Source organism: Colobus angolensis, unplaced genomic scaffold (assembly GCF_000951035.1).
Source record: "Colobus angolensis palliatus isolate OR3802 unplaced genomic scaffold, Cang.pa_1.0 Scaffold38, whole genome shotgun sequence".
Taxonomy (NCBI): domain Eukaryota; kingdom Metazoa; phylum Chordata; class Mammalia; order Primates; family Cercopithecidae; genus Colobus; species Colobus angolensis.
Genome location: NW_012117154.1, coordinates 3,656,098 through 3,677,894, shown reverse-complemented (window position 1 = coordinate 3,677,894; position 21,797 = coordinate 3,656,098). Strand labels below are relative to the sequence as shown.

At 40.3% G+C, this 21,797-nt stretch overlaps 1 protein-coding gene across 1 annotated transcript in view; it reads left to right on the top strand.

Annotated features, from left to right (window-relative positions):
* The window catches only part of DSCAM (Down syndrome cell adhesion molecule), an 849,899-nt gene that overhangs the window by 754,443 nt on the left and 73,659 nt on the right, over positions 1 to 21,797 (top strand). The window contains exons 21-22 of the mRNA XM_011954055.1: positions 14,476 to 14,629; positions 21,517 to 21,634. Coding sequence (XP_011809445.1) covers positions 14,476 to 14,629; positions 21,517 to 21,634 — 272 coding nt within the window. The remainder of the gene's footprint in view (positions 1 to 14,475; positions 14,630 to 21,516; positions 21,635 to 21,797) is intronic.

Here is a 21,797-nt window from a genome sequence, read left to right as displayed (position 1 = left end):
TTGTTGAAGATTAGATAGTTGTAGATGTGCAGTCTTATTTCTGGGTTCTTTATTCTGTTCCATTGGTCTATGTGTCTACTCTTGTACCAGAACTATGCCATTTTGGTTACTGTAGCCCTGTAGTATAGTTTGAAGTCCGGTAGCATGATGCCTCTAGCTTTGTTCTGTTTGCTTAGGATTGCCTTGGATATTTGGGCTCTTTTTGGTTCCAACTGAATTTTAAAATAGTTTTGTGAAGAATGTTAATGGTAGTTTAATGAGAATAGCATTGAATCTATAAATTGCTTTGGGTAGTATAGCCATTTTAAGATACTGATTTTTCCTATTCATGAGCGTGAAATGTTTTTCCATTTGTTTGTGTCATCTCTGATTTATTTGAGCAGTAGTTTGTAGTTCTCCTTGTAGAGATCTCTCACCATCCTAGTTAGCTGCTTTCCCAGGTATTTCTTTCTTTTTGTGGTAATTGTGAATGGGAATTTATTCCTGATTTGGCTCTCAGCTTGACTGTTGTTGGAGGACAGGAATGCTAGTGATTTTTGCACTATCCTGAGACTTTACTGAAGTTGTTTATCAGCTTAAGAAGCTTTTGGACCGAGATGATGGGGTTTTCGAGATATAGAATCATGCCATTTACAAATAGGGATAGTTTGACTTCCTCTCTTCCTGTTTGAATGCCTTTTATTTCTTCTCTTGCCTGATTGCCCTGGCCAGAACTTCCAATACTATGTTGAGTAGGAGTGGTGAGAGAGGGCATCCTTGTCTTGTGCCAGTTTTCAAGGGGAATACTTCCAGCTTTTGCCCATTCAGTATGATGTTGGCTGTGGGTTTGTCATATATGGGTCATATTATTTTGAGGTATGTTCCTTCAGTAACTAGTTTATTGAGAGTTTTTAACACGAATGGATGTTGGATTTTATCAAGAGCCTTTTCTGCATCTGTTTGAGATAAACACATTGGTTCAAAATAAAGGGATGGAGGAAAATCCTGTAAGTAAATCAAAAACAGAAAAAAAGCAGGGGTTGCAATCCTAGTTTCTGACAAAACAGACTTTCAACCAACAAAGAACAAAAAAGACAAAGATCTAACTGTCCTAAATGTATATAATCCTATATTTTATGTAATGATAAAGGGTTCAATTCAAGAAGAATTTAGCTGTCCTAAATATATATACACCCAACACAGGAGCACTCAGATTCATAAAGCAAGTTCTTAGAGACCATCAAAGAGGCTTAGACTCCCACCCAGTAACAGTGGGAGACTTTAACACCCCACTGACAATATTAGACAGATCATTGAGACAAGAAATTAATGAAGATATTCAGGACTTGAGCTCAGGTCCTGAATTAGATGGATCTGATAAATATCTACAGAACTCAAATGGATCTGGAAGATATCTACAGAACTCTCCACCCCTAAACAACAGAATATGCGTTCTTCTCATTGCTACATGGCACTTACTGTAAAATTGACCCTATTAATCAGAAGTAAAACACTCCTCAGCAAATGCCAAAGAACTGAAGTCAGAACAGTCTCTCAGACCACAGCACAATCAAATTCAAAATCAAGACTAAGAAATTCATTTAAAACTCTACAAATTACATGGAAATTGAGTGACCTGCTCCTGAATGACTTTGGGGATTAATAATGACATTAAGACAGAAATCAAGAAGTTCTTTGAAACTAATAAGAACAAGGATACAATGTACCAGAATCTCTGAGACACTGCTAAAGCGGTGTTAAGAGAGAAATTTATAGCACTAAATGCCCATGTCAAAAAGTTAGAAAGGTCTCAAGTTAACAACCTAACATCACAACTAAAAGAACTAGAGAACCAAGAACAAACAAATCCCAAAGCTAGCAAAAGATAAGAAATAACCGAAATCAGAGCTGAACTGAAAGAGATAGAGAGATGAAAAACCATTTAAAGGATCAACAAATCCAGGAACTTGTTTTTTGAAAAAACAATAATAAAATAGATAGACCACTAGCTAGCTAATAAGGAAGAAAAGTGAGAAGATTCAAACAAGTACAATCAGAATAAATAAGGGGGATATTACCATTGGCCCCACAGAAATACAAACAACCATCAGAGAATATTATGAACACCTCTATCTACATAAACTAGAAAATCTAGAAGAAATGGGTAAATTCCTGGACACATACACTTTCCCAAGGCTGAAATAGGAAGAAATTGAATCCCTGAACAGACCAATAATGAATTCTGAAATTGAGGCAGGAATAAGTACCCTACCAAATGAAAAAAGTCCAGGACTAGATGGATTCATGGCTGAATTCTACCAGATGTACAAAGAAGAGCTGGTACCATTCCTATTGAAACTATTCCAAAAAAATTGAGGATGGGGGGACTCCTCCCTAAGTCATTTTATGAGGCCAGCATCATCCTGATACCCAAATCTGGCAGAGATATGACAAAAAAGAAAACTTCAGGTGAATATCCTTGGTGAACATCAGTGCAAAAATCCTCAACAAAATACTGAAAAACTGAATCCAGCAGTACGTCAAAAAGCTTATTGATATGGTTTGGCTGTGTCCCCAATCAAATCTCTTCTTGAATTGTAGTTCACATTTTCTCCATGTGTCATGGGAAAGACCAGTGGAAGGTAATTGAATCATGGGGGGGGATTTTCCTGTGCTGTTCTCATGATAGTGAGTAAGTCTCATGAGTTCTGATGGTTTTATAAAGAGCAGTTCCCCTGCACATGCTTTCTTGTCTGCCACCATGTAAGACATGCCTTTACTCCTCCTTTGCCTTCTGCCATGATTATAAAGCCTCCCCAGCCATGGGGAACTGTGAGTCCATTAAACTTCTTTTTCTTAATAAATTACACAGTCTCTAATACTTCTTTATAGCAGTATGAAAATGGGCTAATACACTTATCCACCTTGATCAAGTAGGCTTTATTCCCAAGATGTAAGGTTGGTTCAACATGTGCAATCAATGTGATTCATCACATAAACAGAAGTAAAGACAAAAACTACATGATTATCTCAATAGATATGGAATGTGTTTCTAAACCTTCTCTTAGTGTTTTGTGCAGCAATTTTTGCCTATTTGTTTGACGTCTATTCTTTAAGAAAGTGGAAGGGAAGTCTAGGTTGTTTTTTATAAGTTTATCCTTTAATAGTGGTCTTTTTTCCCTGTTATCCTATTCACAGCATATTAGTCTGTTCTCACACTGCTAATAAAGACATACTCAGGATGGAGTGACTTGGAAAGAGGTTTAATTGACTCACAGTTCGGCATGGCTGGGGAGGCCTCAAGAAACTTACAATCATGGTGGAAGGGGAAGCGAACATGTCCTTCTTCACATGGCAGCAGCAAGAGGAAGTGCAGAATGAAGGGGGGCAATGCCCCTTATAGAGCCAGGTCTCATGAGAACTCACTCACTATCACAAGAATGGCATGAGGGTAACCACGCCCATGATTCAGTTACCTCTCACTGGGTCCCTCCCACAGCACACGGGGATTATGGGAACTACAAGATGAGATTTGGGTGGGGACACAGCCAGACCATATCACACAGTGACCTAGCCAATAACGACTCAATCTTTCTGTTGAAGCCGTTTTTCAGTTTTCTTTTCATATTGTTCTCAGTGGTCATTGGTCTGCTAAGCATTATGTAAAGCCATTCAATTGCTATAACTGGTAAAATGCAGATGGCCTGTACTCAAGGCAGAAATCTTGGCCTTTAAAATTCTGAGCCCAATCATATAATTTATAGAGCAAAGGAAAACATAAGCATATATTCCACTAAAATTTTCATACGGAAAGAGGCCCTGGAAATCTCTTTTGAAGCTCAGTCTCAGAAGACTGCCTGCCCGATTTGTCAGATAGCCTGTCACTAAGCATTCTGACTTTGAGGTAGCATTCATTCAGACTAGGTAGCCTAGTGTATGTCACCCTGAATGTACTTCCCCATTGCTGCGTAGAGCTTTCTGATTATCCACAGGCCAAAATGCTCTTTAAAAAACTTGACTTTGTTTGAGCAGTTTTAGGTTCACAGAAAAATTGAGAAGGTGCAGAGATTTTCCAAATACCCCTGCCCCTACTGCACAGCCTCCTCCACTATCAACATCCCCCAGCAAAGTGGTACATTTGTAACAATGGTGGAACCTACATTGACACATCATTATTAGCCAGTGTTCATAGTTTACATAAGACTTACTCTTGGGGTTGTACGTACTATAGGTTTGGACAAATGTTTGATTACATGGATCCACCGTTATAGCATCATGCAGAAGTTTCACTTCCCTGAAGGCCCTCTGTGCTCCACCTATTCATCCCATCACCCTCTTAACCTCTGATCTTTTTACTGTCTCCAAAGTTTTGCTAAAATGCCGTTTTTATCAATCAGCTTTTGGAGCTTTTGGAAGATTCCAGCTCTGAAAACATCTCACCTTTTTGACTTGGCCCGACACAGACATATTGTATGATTTAAGGAAATAAATTGGTTTTAAGTCATTTTTCAGTTAACACTAGTGGAAACAGCTATTTTTTCAATATTGTAAATTCTACATATATTATTTTTATCACTAAGAATTGTGTTTCTCATTAACTTCTTTCTTGTATGTGAGAAACTATATGATAACAAACTAGTATTTTTGTACAGAATTGTTGAATAGGTGACAGCAATCAAGTTAAATTAATAATGCACCTTTGACAGACAGATAATTTTCATGGCAGGTGGTATGACAACGAAAAGGGTATGAGGCAAAATTGTAGCAAAGGAAGATTGTATTGGTTGGAAAGAGCCTGTTAACATAAGTATCTGTAATGCCAGTCGGGCTAATTGGGTGGTGCTTCTAATTCTAAACAATTATATCAAGAAACTAGTTTTTCTCATGTTTTCTCTGGATAACAACTTTAATGTAGTTGCAAAACATTATAGCAATAACTTTTATATTTATAAGGCCAAAAAAATAAAATATTTTATATTTGAAAGGCTTTTTAAAAGTAGCCAATACTCTATGTATATAGTTATATATATATATATATATAGTCATATATATAATGGTATCTATAGTAATCTCAGTAAAAGGCAGAGGAAACGACCAGAATTGCATGGCTGTTATCCCATTTCTACCAATGTTGGCCCCTCAACCTGTGCCTTTAGGAAGATCTTTCTGCCATGACGTCTTCTTTTATAGATGGGAACTGTGAAATAAAATGGAAATTAGATCAAAATATATTATACATAAGAATTTTAAAAATCTTAAATTAATCCAGTGAACTGCTTATTCTTAATGGAATCCAGGCCATTTCTCTGCCACTAAACAGAAAGATGTTAAGCATTCTGAAAGTGCCTTACCCTATAAGTAAAAGAGCTGTCAATTTTGTTTATTGCCTTGGGGGAGTTTTTATTTCACTGCTGTGAACATTCTATCTGTGAAATCACAGCCTTCAAATTTTTTTAATTGCATGTTAATAATTAGCTATCAGAGCTTTTTAAAACATTACATTTCCTTGATAGAATTAGTTTTTCATTAAAAAGCTAATTGAAATTTTTAAAAGTAGAATTCCTTTTATATCAGGCTGAAGAATTTGACATGCACAGCCTATGGCTCTGTAGTCATTTTATACTCATTATTTTCTATTGTACTGAAATCATTTCTAGGTCATTACTAAATTCACCTAATACAACAAGAATTTCTTCAGTCTATTCCAGTTACTGGTCATTGAGTCCCAACTCTAAGCAATGCTCTGAACCAGGCTCCCGGCAGAGTGGGTAGGGGGATGGGTCAGTAGAAGGAGTAGAAAGGTGGGTCAGGGAGCCTGACCCCCAGGTAGATGCAGTAAGCACATGCAAGACCATAACCCACGGTGGAATAAAGGCAAAGACTATGAAAGACAAAGGGCAGACTTAACTGCTGATTGAGAGGACTAGAGAAGGCTCTGCAAGGTCTGACAGGTGCAGCTATGAGCTAAATAATGTGAGGGGTTTGGAAATGAATTTGGCAATTCCTGGGTAAACATCTACTTTTATAGACATGACCAAAGAGTGTTTAAAGTGCCTCACTGTGGCTAATTGTATCTTATATACTGGTGAAAAGCATCTTACACATGAAAAGAAAAATATCACATCGACACCACAAGGCAAAAATAATTGTGGAACAAAGATAGGTCTAGAAAACACTGTTCCCAGTCTTTCCGTGGGTTGACCCTGAAGCCCTCGGAGGAAACTAACCTTCTCACAACCCATACACTCTTTTGACTGGAAGGGTAAATTGTGCACGTTTAGTTCCTTAGGAACCCGCGACTCTACCCAGCAGACCTAAAGCAAAAATACACAAAGACAAAACACTTGAAATGTGAACAATCTGGCTTGGGTGTCACAAGAGTTATCCCATTAGCTGTATTTTCCACTCTGGATACGGCTTTGGGGAGGCAAACATGTCAGAAGTCTTGTAAAACCTTGCTATAAATATTTTTTAAAACAAATATATGAAGTTTCCATTTATTTTTCATGCATCTTTTAAATATTCATCCATGTCTTCAACTATGACAGGGTTGGTTTTAGAAAGATTCAAACGAGTTTATATCTAAATTTTAGTAGAAATTGGTCAGACTTCTACAGTACCTCATTTTAATCTTCTGTTTGCTGTGAACATTTCTTACTCCTTGGGGGTGGGAACTTACCTTATAGTCTACACACTGCAGCTGAACTCAGTGAATGACCATGAATTGAAGTCCAGTAATTATTTACAAGCCCTTTCTATTACGAGGTATGAAGCTAAGAACTTTTGCCTAGATTTTCTTCCCACAGCCCAAAGGAGAGAACTATAGTCCAGCAAGTTTCTATGTCTGGCCTATGGGGTCCTCTAACTCTTGCCATCATCCCTCATCCACAGACCTCCATACTTTCAATGCAGTGGTATCTGCCTGGACCCCGCCACCACCTCCCATGGTAAATACCATGATCAGCCCACTGTAAGAACAGTATTTGAGATGGTTCATTACATAAGCAACATGCATATTTTACATTTTATGTGTGTGTCCTCAGACCAAATACCCAAACCTTTCCCTGGGAACACTGTGGATTGCCCCTGTTACAAGACATCAGTAGAGCAGGATTCCCCAACCCCTGGGCCACAGACTAGTACTAGGACCTATACTGCATGCTTCTTATGGGAATCCAACTAATGCCTGATGATCTGAGGTGGAACAATTTCATCCTGAGACCATCCCATCCTACCATGTCCATCCATCTGTGAAAAAAAAACTGTCTTCCTTGAAACCTGTCCCTGATGCCAAAAATGCTGGGGACCGCTGAGCCAGAGACAGCCCTGTTCTCATGCCACCACGTTATCTGGTGGACCAAGAAATCAGTAACTTGGCAGCCACTTAGGGCCATTTCAATTGAGATGTGATTAATTAATAATAAATGTTAGATTGCTTCTCAACTTGGATAGAGCCTACATGTTTAAACACATTTTAGATGAGAAATAACAGGCTTTTTTCTCAGCTGGCCAACAGGAATTTATGACAGATGCAGAATAATTGGCAACCCCAGTCCACAAATGTCCCATCCACTTCCTCAAGCTGGGCATAGACAGAGCAGGATTAAAAATAAGCTGTGGAACAGAATCCCTGACATTCTGGTTCAGGGCCATGGGGGATGGGATCCCTCAAGTCCATGCCTGGCCGCACCTGCGTAATGTTGGCTGTTTCTGTATTTCCACAGGTCACAAAGGAACTCTTGTATCTTCTCTTCAACCAAATGGTTAGCACAATTATTGTAGTCCACTCAAAATTAATTCATACTTTAGGCATAATAAAATCTAGGATGACTGGCATGTCTATCTTAACTCTAAAGAAGATGAGATTGGAGAGTTCAAAGTCTACCTGAAGAAAAGGAAATAATTAAATATTAAGAAAAGTGTCTTTGTTGCTTCCCCACAGATTTCTCCTTTTGCCACATTTGGTTCATTAATCCCTAAGAAACACCATTTTGAGTTTGCCCTTCTTTATACCATAGTGTTTATCTGTCGTCCTTGATGGCGAAGCTTTGCTTTGTTCCTTTAAAAACAAAAAAGATTCAGAGTCTCTGAAATAGTAACCCAGCTGATATATCAGGAGAAATCTGGAAATCAAAGTGATCCCTTCTCATTAAACATTCTCTGTATTTGGAAGAGAGTGCTACGTAATAAAATATGCATGTAGAAAGTAGCAAGTCAGTTTACACACTATTGGATTGTTGTGTTGGAAAATCTGGTATCCAATAAAAAGAAAATTAATGAAATGTAAATATAGTCCATGCTATCCTAACTTACTGAAATATGGAGGGAAATGCATAAAAAATAAAGAGAAACTTCATATATTTGTTTTAAAAAATATAAAATAAGGACACGATATTTATCATCCCTTCTTCTCAGAATAAGCATTTTTGGCTGAGTATTAAGAAAAAGGATTTAATCAACTAGATTGCCTCCACTACACTGAGAGAACTTCTGGTTATTTTCTTCCCATTTTGCTCTTTTTTTTTCCTTTTTTCTCCTACCTCCTCTTAAAATGGTTAACGATGGCTGAGTTACGCACCATCCATAGCTAAGGATTCTGTTTACAGTAAATACTGTATAATTTACACTGCATCCCTCTGTTGGAGGCATCTCATGCCTGTGGGCCTCTCTCTCAAGACATCCAGGCTTGCTCTGTCCTCTAGGGTCCGCCAGTAGGCACCCTTGCCCCACTTCACTCTAGGAGGCGTGGCCAGTCTGGCCCAGCCTCCTCTCCTGTTGTGAGCAGGGCTAACCTCTGCCACTGTGGCTTGCCATTAGCCTTCTCAGGTGTGACTCACTTACCAAGCTCTGTGTCCTTCAGACTCCAAGTTCTCCAAGAGATTTCCTAGAGCTGGAAGCCCTCTTCCACCCATAAGAGGGAATGCTCACAGACCTCTCTCAACAGAAAATCCTTATTCCTGCCCCAGCCTCTTTTGGAGCCTGGAAATGGGTGATTGGCAAAACATCAGAACCAGCAAGTTCTGCCCAAGTGGCCTCACAGTTCTTGTTAGGAAAGAAGGTACTGGCATCTTTAGGAGCATTCTCACACTTTAAGATCATTTCTAAAACTTCCAGAGAACAGGAAGAGTCAACTTTAATATCTAGTTACATATATTCCAAAGAAAAATAAATCAACTCTGATGGCTTAAATTGTTCAGTTATCAATTTTCTGCTTGCCCTGCTACTAAGACCAGGAAAATGGTGCCTAATTATGGCAGTCCTCAGAGGAATACACAGTGGCATCAAAGGGTGGTGACATCAGTGCAACTAACTTGCCCAGATAACCAATAGGAGCCACTAACAGCTTGACTTTATTCTTGTTCACCCTAACCTACAGAGAAATGAAGGAAGTTTCTATTAATACACCTTTTTTACTTCAATTCTTGATTAGTCTTCTATATAAATGATGAAACAAATCTTGTTGCATAAGAAACCATATTTTATTGTTGATTTTAGCCATGCATTATGTTACAGGCAAAAATTAAAATGTGTGTTTTGGAGGTAATCAAGAACAAATTTTACTTTGTCAACAGGATAAGTATGGAGTTTCAACTAAAAGCTATGTTGTCTATATAGAAAAAGATCTTTATTTTATAAATATATCTTAATGCTTTCCTGATGCTTAATGTGCAGTAGAGCAATGGTTATAATTTGCACATCATTAAGCTTTGTAAAATTAATTTGGCAATGACATAGCCTTGGAGAATCACACAGTGCAAGTGCATACAGTCTCAGGATTGTCTCTGTGGTTTATCAGGAAACAGGCCAAATTCCCTCTGAACTCCTAGAGGAACTAATTTTCCCATAATACTCTAAGACGTGACTGGAGTGTTGTAGTGGGAGGAGGGTGGAGGTGAGGTGTAAATGAGTGCATACACATGCACATGCATGCTAGATTATAGGCGTGTGTCTAAGGAATCCATGCAAGAGTCTCTCCAAATCATCTGACACTGTGTACCCACAAATTAAAATTTTGACAATAAGTAATTATCTGACATTATGTTTTGTTGAGGAAGCATGAGATTGTATGACAATTAAGAGATACAGTGAAGATTTAAATCCCCTGTTTAATTGCATAGCTGGTATTGTAACTTATGCAGCCTGCGGAGGCATGTAAGGTTTATTGAAAAGCTAGCAAGGGTAAAAGTAAGCCCTTCTTGTTTTGGTCACTTATAATTGACAGCATAAAGTGTGAGGAAATAGCACCAGACTTGGGACTAGAGGCCCTGAGCTGGAGCCATTGTTCTGCACTTGTCTGGCCTTGTGACATCAGTGAGTCACTTGCTTTCTCTGAACCTCAGTTTCCTGATCTATAGAATGGATCCAGCTCTACCTACTCCACATGGCTTTTTAAGGAACAATTCTGACCTATCTAGGTCTATGTCTCCTTGAAGTTCCATTAGTTTTGTTTCATGTAATAATAAATCCTAAACATTTTTTCACCTAATAACCAAGCTTCATATCTTTGAATAATAGGTGAATATTAGGTGAATAAATGTTTAGAATTGTTATGTTCTCTTGATGAACTGACCCCTGTTATCATTATGAAATTTCTCTCTTTCTTACTGATAATATCTTTTGCTCTTAAATCTATTTTATCTCTTATTACTATAGCCACTCCGTATTTCTTTCAGTTAGTGTTATCATAGGATATCACTTCCGTTCCTTTATTTTTAACCTGTTTGTGTTTTATATTTCAAGCATGTTTCTTGTAAGCAGCGTATAGTTGGATATTGCTTTTCTATCAGGTCTGACAATCTTTGCCTTTAATATATTTATATCATTTGCACTTAAAATTATTATTAATATGTTTATGTTTAAATCCGTGGTAGTACTATTTGAGTTCTGTTGTTGTTGTGCTACTTGTTGCCCTTGTCACTCTTTTTCTGACTCCTTTGGATTTCTTTTTGTAATTCCATTTTATTTATCTTATTAGTTCATTAGCTTTATTTTATGCTATATTTTGTAATTTCAGCAGTTTCCTTAGGATTCACAGCATATACTTTTAACATCATAGTGTACATTCAAGTGGTATTACACACTTTGCATATAGTATAAGAAACTTACAATTATATACTTCCATTTTTTCCTCCCAACCTTTGTGCTATTGTTAAACATTTTACTTTTATTCATGTTATATACCCACATTACATTGGTACTGTTTTTAACTATCAACCATATTTTAATAATATTTAAATAAGAAAGATCATATATATTTATCTATATAATTACCTCTTTTTTCTACTTATTTGTGTACATTTATGTCTCTATCTATCTGGTATTATTTTCCTTCTGCTGGAAGGATTTTCTTTAACATTTCTTGTAATGTGGGTCTACTGGTGATTAATTCTTTCAGCTTCTTATGTATCTGAAAAAAGTCTTTATTCAATTTCATTTTGAAATATATTTGTCAAATATAGAATTCTAGGTTGATTTTTTTCTTTTAGTACTTGAAAGAAATCATTCCACTGTCTTCTTACCTCGATTGTTTTTCAAATGAAATTGGCTGTCATGCTTATCTTTGTTCCCCTTTATATAACAGGTACTTTCTCTGGCTGCTTTTAAGATTTTCTCTCTAGCACTGAAACTAAAACTCTTGAGTAGCTTAATTATGATGCTCCTGGGTATAGTTTTTTTTTTTTTTTTAATATTCTTGTGGCTAGAATTCACTGAGTATCTTGGCTCTATGGGCTACAGTTTTCATCAAATTTGGAAATTTTTCAACCACAATTTTTTACAACCCTTTTTTGGTCCCTTCTCTCTCGCTTTTAGTGACTCCACTGCATGTATGTTAAGCATCCTGATATTTTTCCATAGCTCACTAATGCCCTGTTAACTTTTTTATTCTGTTTTCTATGTATCATTTATTAATATGTCTTTGTGAACCTCAAATAGCTGAGACAGGTCTCAGTCAATTTAGGAAGTCTATTTTGCCAAAGTAAGAATGCATGCCCATGACACAGCCTTAAGAGGTCCTGGCAATAGGTGCCCAAGGTGGTCCGAGCACAGCTTGGTTTTATACATTTTAGCAAGACATGAGACATCAATCAATTTTTTAACATTGGTTCCATCTGAAAAGGCAGGACAACTTGAAGCAAAGGCAGGACAGCTCAAAGTGGGGAGGGGGTTTCTAGGTCCTAGGTAGATGAGAGAGAAATGCTTATGTTCTTTTGAGTTTCTGATTAGCCTTCCAAAGGAGGCAATCAGATACGCATTTATCTCAGTGAGCAGAGGGATGACTGAATAGAATGGGAGGCAGGTTGGCCCTAAGCAGTTCCCAGCTTGAGTTTTCCCTTTAGCTTAGTGATTTGGGGAACCCAAGATTTATTTTCCTTTCATATCTTTAAGTTCACTAATCATTTTTTCTGCAATATCTACTCTGCTGCTAATCAAGTCCAATGTATTTTTTATCTCATGCGTTGTCGTTTCAAGTTTAACTTAGGTCTTTTTGTATCATATCTGCCTAAATTTTTGAACATACGCAGTTATAATACAGCTATAATACAATTATAACTACTTTATTGCCCTTGTTTGCATAAATCTAATGCCTGTGCCAATTATGGTGAATTTTGATTGATTGATTTATTCTTTATGAAATATGTTTTCCTGGAAATTTTTATGACAGCTTTATTGAGATGTCAATCACTTTTAAATTCAACAATTCAATGGCTCTTCATATACTCACAGAGTTATGCAACCCTTACCGCTATCTAATTTTAGAACATTTTCATCACCCTGAAAAGAAAATCCACACCCATTAGCCATCATTCCCAATTTTCCCCTTCCCCTACCCTGCCCCTGACAACCAGTAATCTAATTTATGTTGCCATCAATCTGCGTATTCTGAACATTTTAAATGAAGGGAATCATAACTGTGTGGTTTCTTGTAATTGGCTTCTTTCACTTAGCATAATGTTTTCAAGATTTATCCAAGTTATAGCATTTATCAGTACTTCATTCCTTTCTGTTATCTCATAACACTCTGATATGGCTTGGCTCCATGTCCCCACCCAAATCTCATCTTTAATTATAGCTCCCATAATTCCCATGTGTTGTGGGAGAGACCCAGTGGGAGATAACTGAATCATGAGGGCAGTTTCCTCTATACCATTCTCGTGGTAGTGAATAAGTCTCAGGAGATACAATGGTTTTACAAGCGGGAACCCCTTTTGCTTGGCCTCGTTCTTTCTTGCCTGTCGCCCTGTAAGACATGCCTTTCACCTTCTGCTGTGATTGTGAGGCCTCCCCAGCCACATGAAACTGTGAGTCCATTAAACCTCTTTTTCTTTATAAATCAACTAGTCTCGGGTATGTCTTTATCAGCAGTGTGAAAACAGACTAGTACAGACTCCATGGTATCGCTATGACATATTCTGTTTATCCAGTCATCAGTTGACAGATATTTGGGCTATTTGTATGTGAAAATATTTTATTAGGTGTTAAACTTTGTGAACTTTACCTTTTGGAGTACTGGATGTTTCAATTTCTATAAATTCTATAAATATTCTTGACCTTTATTCTTGGATGTAGTTAAGTTACTTAGGAATAATTTGCTCTCTCTAAGTCTTGCTTTTAAGAATATTTAGGAAATACTAGAGTGGTGTTCAGTCTGGGGCTAATTATTTCCCCTTTGTGGTAAGACCCTTATGCACTATACCAAAAGCGTGATGAATCTTGATGTTTTCCAACCCAACTGGTGGGAACAGCCACTACTCCCAGCCCTGTGTGAGTGTTAGGCACCGTGACCTCCAGTTCTTTCAGGTGATTCTTTCCCTGGCCTCGGGTAGTTTCCTCACACACATCCATGGATCTGCTCAGCTGAATACCCAAGTAGGACCCTCTTCAATCTCCAGAGCTTGTCCTTTGTGTGTAGCTCTCTTTCCAGTCCTCTTCCTTGTGAACTCTAGCTTCAGGCTCTCAGCTCTGCCTCCTCAGCTTGGAAAGGCTGCCAGGCTCCTGAGTTGAGGAGGCAGAACTCTCTATTTTATCAGAAATAAAATTCACACTGCCCTAAAAGATGCAAAAACTCTGCGATTGTGGGGTTTTCTTCATCTGTTTCGCATTGTTCAGAGATCACTGTCATTTATTACCTGATGTGCAATGCTTTTAGAACCATTGTTTTATATGTGGTGTGTGTTCCTCAGTTGTCTCAGGTAGGAGGGTAAATCTGGTTCTTCTTACTCCATCTCAGCCAAATATAGAAGTGCTGTGGCCTGTAATGTAAAGGGGTAAATTATTTATTGGTGGCCATCAAAGCTGCTGCAGAGAAAACTGTAGATGGTGGCTCAGTTAAATTCACCAGTTATATTTTATATTGCAAAGCCAGCCTTTTAGAGAGGAGTGAGTTGTGAGTTTTGTTTGTTATGATATTTAATATGTTCATGACCATTCCCTCGGGAAATCCATTTTTGCCACATGCTTCTTTGAATGTGGGAACACTTATGTCTCCTTTCACAGGTGATCAGCGAGTTTGAGGCCTCTCCCGACTCGTTTTCCTACAGAATTCCCAACCTGAGTAGGAATCGTCAGTACAGCGTCTGGGTGGTGGCTGTGACTTCAGCTGGAAGAGGCAACAGCAGTGAAATCATCACAGTCGAGCCATTAGCAAAAGGTAGGCAATGGCAGTAAGGACTTCATTTCCTGTTGTAACTTGACTGTTTTTAAGTCTTCATTTTACCTGAAATAAAACTTACACTTCCCTAAAAATTAAATAAACCAGAATATCACATTTTAGCTCAAGAAACAGGGTTGTGGCTAGCAAGCTCTGACCTTCTGTCCCATGGGAAAGGAATTCCATGGAGGTAAACACAGAGCTGATAATGAGTGGCCTTACAATAGAAGTATCTGAAAATCAGGAAAGGAGACCCCATTCACCCCTTGGAGTAGCTGAAAATCATTACATGGCATTTTCCCAAGGATGTTCTACTTTCACCAAAATCAGGTATCACACTTCTTAATGAGAAATGTCTATTTTAAAGTCTATGGAATTTGCAAGCTTAAAAATATTTGAAAACCGTTCACTATCTGTTGATAGAATGCTATAAGCAAAGACTTTAAGTAACAACAGGAAGTAGGAGTCACCAAAGAATAAAAAGTTCCTTAAAGTGAATATAATATCTTCACATTTTTCTGTTAGACTGGTCCTTAAAATGCACATGCAGGCACAGGGCATTCTTGCTCTTCTGGTAGTCACCACCATCCAGTGTTTCCAGGAACCCCCTAAATTAGCACTCATAATAAGTCAATTTCCTTACAACACAATTCCAGGCCAGCAGGAGTTGCCCCTGATTTTGGGCTGTAGAATAGTGGCAACTTATTACTAATATGTCCTCTGAGAGCCAGAAAGAGACAAATAAACATTCCAGGATTCCAATTTTACCTCCAAGAATTCTCTTGATAATGTGCTTTTCAATGAGATCGTTAAGAAATAGGCAGAATAAAACAGTGAGGGGAAAAAAAGAGGGGTGTCACATTTTGAGCTCAAATACAGATAGAAAATAAGTAAGTTGGTAAGGGAAATAAACTGGGGGGACTTATTTTTTGTATTACACTCTTTGGTCATGATATCCAGCCACTCTCTGAGATTGAGAAAATGATGATTACCAAGGAAAATGTTGGACATAAGGACTGAGCTGTGTGATTTACCAAAAAAACAAAAACAAAAAACTGCAACAAAACCCATAGAATTAGCAATAATATTTCTTCCTTTCCTTTGTGCTTTCAAAGTTCTGTCTCTCGACACAGTCAGAAAGGCCTGGCTAGTGCAGTGTGGTATGATTTATGCAGCGGGGGAAGAGTTGAAAATTCCCACAGAAGCACGTCTTGCCTGGGGAAGTTCAATGTCCTCTAGTCATGTAATAAGTCATTTTGAGTGCCTGTTGCATGTCAGGGTCTGTGCTGGGGACACAGAGGATTTGGTCAAGGGAGGCTGACTGCTGAAACAAATGTTCCCTAAATCTCAGTGGCTTCACATAATAATATAGTCCAACAGAGATATTTTTGGTCAAGGCTCTCTTGGGTGGCCTGTTCCGCATGATGTTTCAGGGATCCAGGCCTCTTCCACCTTATGATTTACAACCCTGGATTTCTCCTCATTTAAAGCTACATTGATGGGGGAAGAAAGGAGTATGGAGGGTTTGATGAGAAGTTTTCATGAGCCAGATATGGAAGTGTATATGTTATTTTTGCTAATATCCTATTGTCTAGAATAAAGGGATGGACCCACTAGGGAAAAGAAAGCAGGGTTTGGAGAGCCCAGAGGAGTCTCTTAAGATGATCTAAGAGATGTGTTCCCTCCCTGACTCCCTTGATCTTACAGTCTGGTGGGGAACCAGTCAGTGATATGGTTTGACTGTGTCCCTACCCAAATCTCATCTTGGATTGTAGCTCCCATAATTTCCACGTGTCATGGGAGGGGTCCGATGGGAGGTAATTGAGTCATGGGAGCGGGACTTTCCTGTGTGTTCTCATGATAGTTAGTAAGTCTCATGAGATCTGATGGTTTCGTAAAGGGGAGTTCCCCCACACATGCTCTCTTGCCTGCCACCACCTAAGACATGCCCTGTGCTCCTCATTTGCCTTCTCCCATAATTGTGAGGCCTCCCCAGTCATGTGGCACTGTAAGTCCATTAAACCTCTTTCCTTTATAAATTACCCAGTCTCAGGCATGCCTTTATTAGCAGCACGAGAACAGACTAATACAGTTAGTAAACAAAGCATCACAAAAGTATATGCATAAAGACAAACTGGAGTCAGTGCTATAAAGAAATGGCATGAGAGGACCTCACCCAGAGTGTCAGATGGAAGACACACTTGGTCCCTGAGGACAAGCAAAGGCAGTTATGTGAAGAGGGAAGAAGTGAGCAGTCAGAAGCTCTGCAGAGAAAGATTTAGCAGGTGGGAAGTCCAGGACACTGGACTCTGCTGGGGCCGGGGAAGGAACAGTGGTCCCAGAGATGCTGGGAAGGAAGGCAGGGGCCTGATCATGCTAGGTTTTCAACACTGTGTTAGGGATTTCAGATTTTCCCATAAGAGAGATAAGGAGACAGTGTAGGGTTTTAAGCAAAGGAGGCACATGATCTTTGTGTGTGTATGTGCGTGTGTGTGTGTCTGTCTCTGTGTATGTGATAAACCTTATTTTTTAGAACAGTTTTAGACTTACAGAAAAATTGTGAGGATAGAATACAGAGTTGCCATTTACCTCACACCTAGTTTTCCTTTTTGTAGACATCCTAATTAAATGGTGCCTTTCTTATAGTTAATGGCAGGTGTGATTTTTGTTTTGTTTTGTTTTGTTTTTTTAGACAGAGTCTTGCTCTGTCACCAGGCTGGAGTGAAGTGGTGCCATCTCGGCTCACTGCAAACTCTGCCTCCCAGGCTCAAGCGATTCTCCTACCTCAGCCTCCCAAGTAACTAGGACTACAGGCACGTACCATCACACCCAGCTAATTTTTGCTTTTTTTTTCTTTTTAATAGAGATGGGGTTTCACCATGTTGGCCAGGATGGTTCTGATCTCCTGACCTCGTTATCTGCCTGCCTTGGCCTCCCAAAGCACTGGGATTACAAACGTTAGCCACTGCGCCCAGTCAGTGGTGGGTGTGCTTTTAAAGATCACCCTGATCTCTCTGTCCTGAATGGACTGCAGAGGGGGAAGGGTGAGAGAAGCAGATGCCCAGCAAGGAGGCCAAGGGGTCACCCAGTGAGGCTTGGAGTAGCAGAGTAGCAAAGAGGATTGAGAGGAGAAGCCGAGGGGCCTGGGCTGTGTTGTGGACACAGAGCGGAGGAGACTCAGTGGCAGAAATGGAGGAGGGTGGAGAGGGAGATAGCAAGAATGAAAACCCAAATTCTCATGTGGGTTAGCATAAGTGGAGGCATGACTTATTGATGAAGAAGACCATGGAAGAAGTGGATTTTGAAGCCAGTGAGAGGAGGCACGGGCATTTGGAGGGGTTCCAAGGTGACGAAGAGCCATTCACTCAGAAGCGTCTATGCACTGAGGTGCGTCCTGGCTCTCGAGAGACATCCGGAAGGAGGCAGAAATTCAGGGGAGTCAGCATCTGGGTATCCCTTACACCTGGGATAGGAATGAGATTGGCGGAGAGATGAAGGTACAGGATGGCCTCTCAAAGGGAGTGGGAGCAGGCAAAGGGAAAAGGGAAAAGCCAGAGAGGCGGGGGAGCCAGGACGTGTTAGGCTGCAGATTCAAAACAAATGCTTGCAAAAGGAGGGCGCGGTCAGCTGAGGCTGCTGCTGCTGGAAAGTCAGGTGAAATCAGGCAAAAATGCCCCTCAGTTTGGCCATGTGGAGGACCGTGGTGGCCTTTCTGTGAGCGGTGTCAGTGAGTGTGGAGGGGCATGCAGAAATGAGCCTGAGTCAGGTGAGAAAGTGGGTAGGAGGTGAGGGGAGGGGCAGGCTGACTGGGCAGAACATTCCTTCAACACACATCACCTGGAAGAAGTGACAACCAAGAGAAGAAGCTTGGAGGTGTGGGAGGGTCTCATTCAAGGAAAGGCTCTGGGTTCATTGTTTTTTCGTGAGGCCTGCCATCAGAGCATGTTTGTGTGGTAATGGGAAGATCCCAGTAGAGAGGGAGAAAGGAGAAATCAACAATACATAAGAAAGAGCCCATGACCACAGCACTGAGGTTTAGAGGAGGAAATGCCAGTAGGTTCACAGATTTGGTGACTGGAAATGCAGGATTCCTGGATGGTGTCCCTGAAGCATTAGGCAACTTGGGGATGGTGGAGGGAAGCCCAGAAGTGTGAGAAGAGGAGGGACAGTAGGAACCCATCATTGCAGGGAAGGGGGAGGACATTTACTAAAGAAACAGTAAGACTGGCAGGGAGTACTGACAGTTCAGTTGAGGTTGGTGATCCTAAATGGTGGTCAATCTCCAAGTACTCTTTTGCATGGATTTTTTGCAGAAAGGTTCAACTTTTCATGCTTAAGGGAGGTTGACTCAGGGTTAGGGTTGCTGTAGGTAGGTTTTCTGGAAAGGGGATAAGCTAGGGAGTGCCTCAGGATGGAGCAGATAATCAACTGGGCAGCCCCCACACAGAAGCCCAGACACTGGCAAACCATTAAGGCTGAAAGGCCCATCCTAGAGGGGTGGGGATATCCACAGCAGAGGAGATTGAGACAGGTTATTCTGCACTTGCTTGGAAGTCAAGGCAGACCAGCAGCAGTCTAGCGACAGGTAACAGGGTCCAAAATTCAGATATAGATTGAAGAAGAGGAGGACCACTGCTTTTATGGAGGGAGTGGCAGAATGGGGCCATGGCACTGGTCCTGGGGGAAGCCCCTCCTAGGAAGGGGTCCAGGACACGAACGAGGCACAGAGAATCTGGCCCCATGGCTGCGAACAAACAGGACCCGAATCAGAGGGGACACCAGGTTGCAAAGAGATTCAGTTTCTCATCAGAATCACCTGGGATACTTGTCAAAAGGCAGATGCCCCAAGCACACGAAAGAGCTGCTGAATCCACAAGGCCATGGTGGGAACCTGCATTTTAAACAAAGATTCTAGGGGATTCTCTTGGCTGCCCCAGGTCTAGTGTGTTGAGTTGCCCAGTCATGACATTTCCGGCTAGAGACCCTTTAAATTTCAACTGTCTAAAATGGGCATTGAGCTATAGCATTGGAGGTTGCTGGGCTTGAAGATGAAGTAGCTCTAGCTTGTATTTTTAAAATTGCTAATGGAAAAGCATTCTTAAGTCCTGGAGTTAATTTGAGGGGTTATGCCCAGAATGTTAAAGAACAACAATGGAATAGAATGGAACAGAGTCAAATCAACTAGACTAGACTAAACTAGGGTTAAGAAAAGGTAGAAAACATCATAATGCATCACATATAGTGAAGTCTTTATTCAAGCAACTTTGTACTCACACAAACATCTCAATGCATGTGTAGCTTCTGGAATTTGATGTAAAACATATTTCTTAAAGTGGCTGACTGTTAAAAAGCCAGAAAGCCCATAACTCTAGCTGAATTTCTCTAGCTACCCCCCTTTTACTGCTGAGGACATTCTCCACTCTCTAAAGAACTGTCTGAAGAGTGTGAAAAAGAAAATGCCAAAAGCTACCAGTGCAGGAAATCTGATGCTGCCTAATCAGGACCATTTTGTTATCATGATGCAAAATCAGCAATGTCAGTGACTGATGAAATGAGCCCTGCCTTAGAATACTTCATCTCAGTCTGCGGAAACTGCTTGAAACGTGGGTTTTGCTGCAACAAAAAACAAGGTCTAGCTTCTAAGCCCTCTGGCATTTCCTTTTTCTCTCTACTGTTGCCCACAGTGCCCAGAAGCATAAATGTATGATTTGATCTGGTAGATCCTAGTGGCTAATGTGGGTATTCTACACTAGGATAGCTGCATAATGACTTGGTTCTGGGTACTCTGCCCTTCCTGGGATTCTAGAGCTTCCCTGGGGGAGCCTCTCACCTTCCTTTGCCAATGCAAACCCTCAACCCAGAAATGGTGCAGGGGTCTCACATCGGTCCCATTTTTATGGGCTCTGAATCAGATCAAGACTGCCTTCCACCTGTGGTTTTCGGTCTGTGCATCTGTTGAGGGTGAGCTCCCATAGGGGCACCTGTTTCCTCTATGTCCCCAGCTCCATGACAGTGTCTGAAACCTACTGGCTAAAACAAAGGACAGGAGAAGCCCCTGGCTCCTGTTTATGCCCCAGAAAGTAATGTCCCGATGTATGACACAGACTGAGCAGATTGTTTTCCTCTAGAAGACTTGCGTGTGGCGTGCCTGTCAGCTTTTGTGACTCACTGATGGAGGTAGTACTAGAACCTCTCATTGCTGGCCACACTGGACTTCAAGGCAAGTTCATCATGAGCTTTTTTCCTTGTCTCCTGGGACTTCCTGCTACCTTGGGGCCGTGCCAGCACCAGATGCCCCTGGCAGATGCTCCTGTTTGGGCATCTGAATCACTGTCCCAAGCAAACGGTTGTTCTTCGAGAGAGGCCACTCTGAAAATGTTCATTCTCCTTAATGTGTGTCCTAGAGATCAAGTTGCTATAACACAGTCGGGAAATTGATAAGTAGAACTTGTTCCAGTTTTACTCCTTCCTGTCTTTGGGGCCTTTGTGTTTTGTACTGTCTACTTTCTCTGATATTAAAAGTATATTTTAATGAACAGTTTTTGTGTTGAGATAAATTGCTTCATAAAGTGCTTTGAGAAATAACTGGGCACATAGAAAACACAGCTTGGAGCTGCTTGGCCTGTGAAGCCCCAGCTATTTAATTTGGACTCCTCATGTTTAGTCAATAAAAGAAAAAAATGCTACAATGGGAATTTTCTGCTCGTTGTGTGTTCTTACAATGACAATCCCTCATAACCCAGGTACCAGGGAGTAGTGTGGACAGTTGTAATGTGAATTGGCTTCACATCCATTTTTGGGTATTGCCCTTATTGAGTAGGTCACGTTGACCTCTGTGTAGACGCCTCTGTGGAGTAATCAGGCTTCCACTTCGTTTGATTCCTCAGCTCCTGCGCGAATCCTGACCTTCAGTGGGACAGTGACTACTCCATGGATGAAAGACATTGTCTTGCCTTGTAAGGCTGTTGGGGACCCTTCTCCTGCGGTCAAATGGATGAAAGACAGGTAACCAGTAACCCAATGTATGCCTTCAGTGAAACTCTAAGAGATTACATCTGACATACTTAGGTTGGGTCTAGTGGTCTCCTAATTTTGTGTTTATTTATATTAGTGAAAACTCAAGGAAACCCACCAATTCTTCTGAGATGAGGGCAGGGAAGAAATCTCG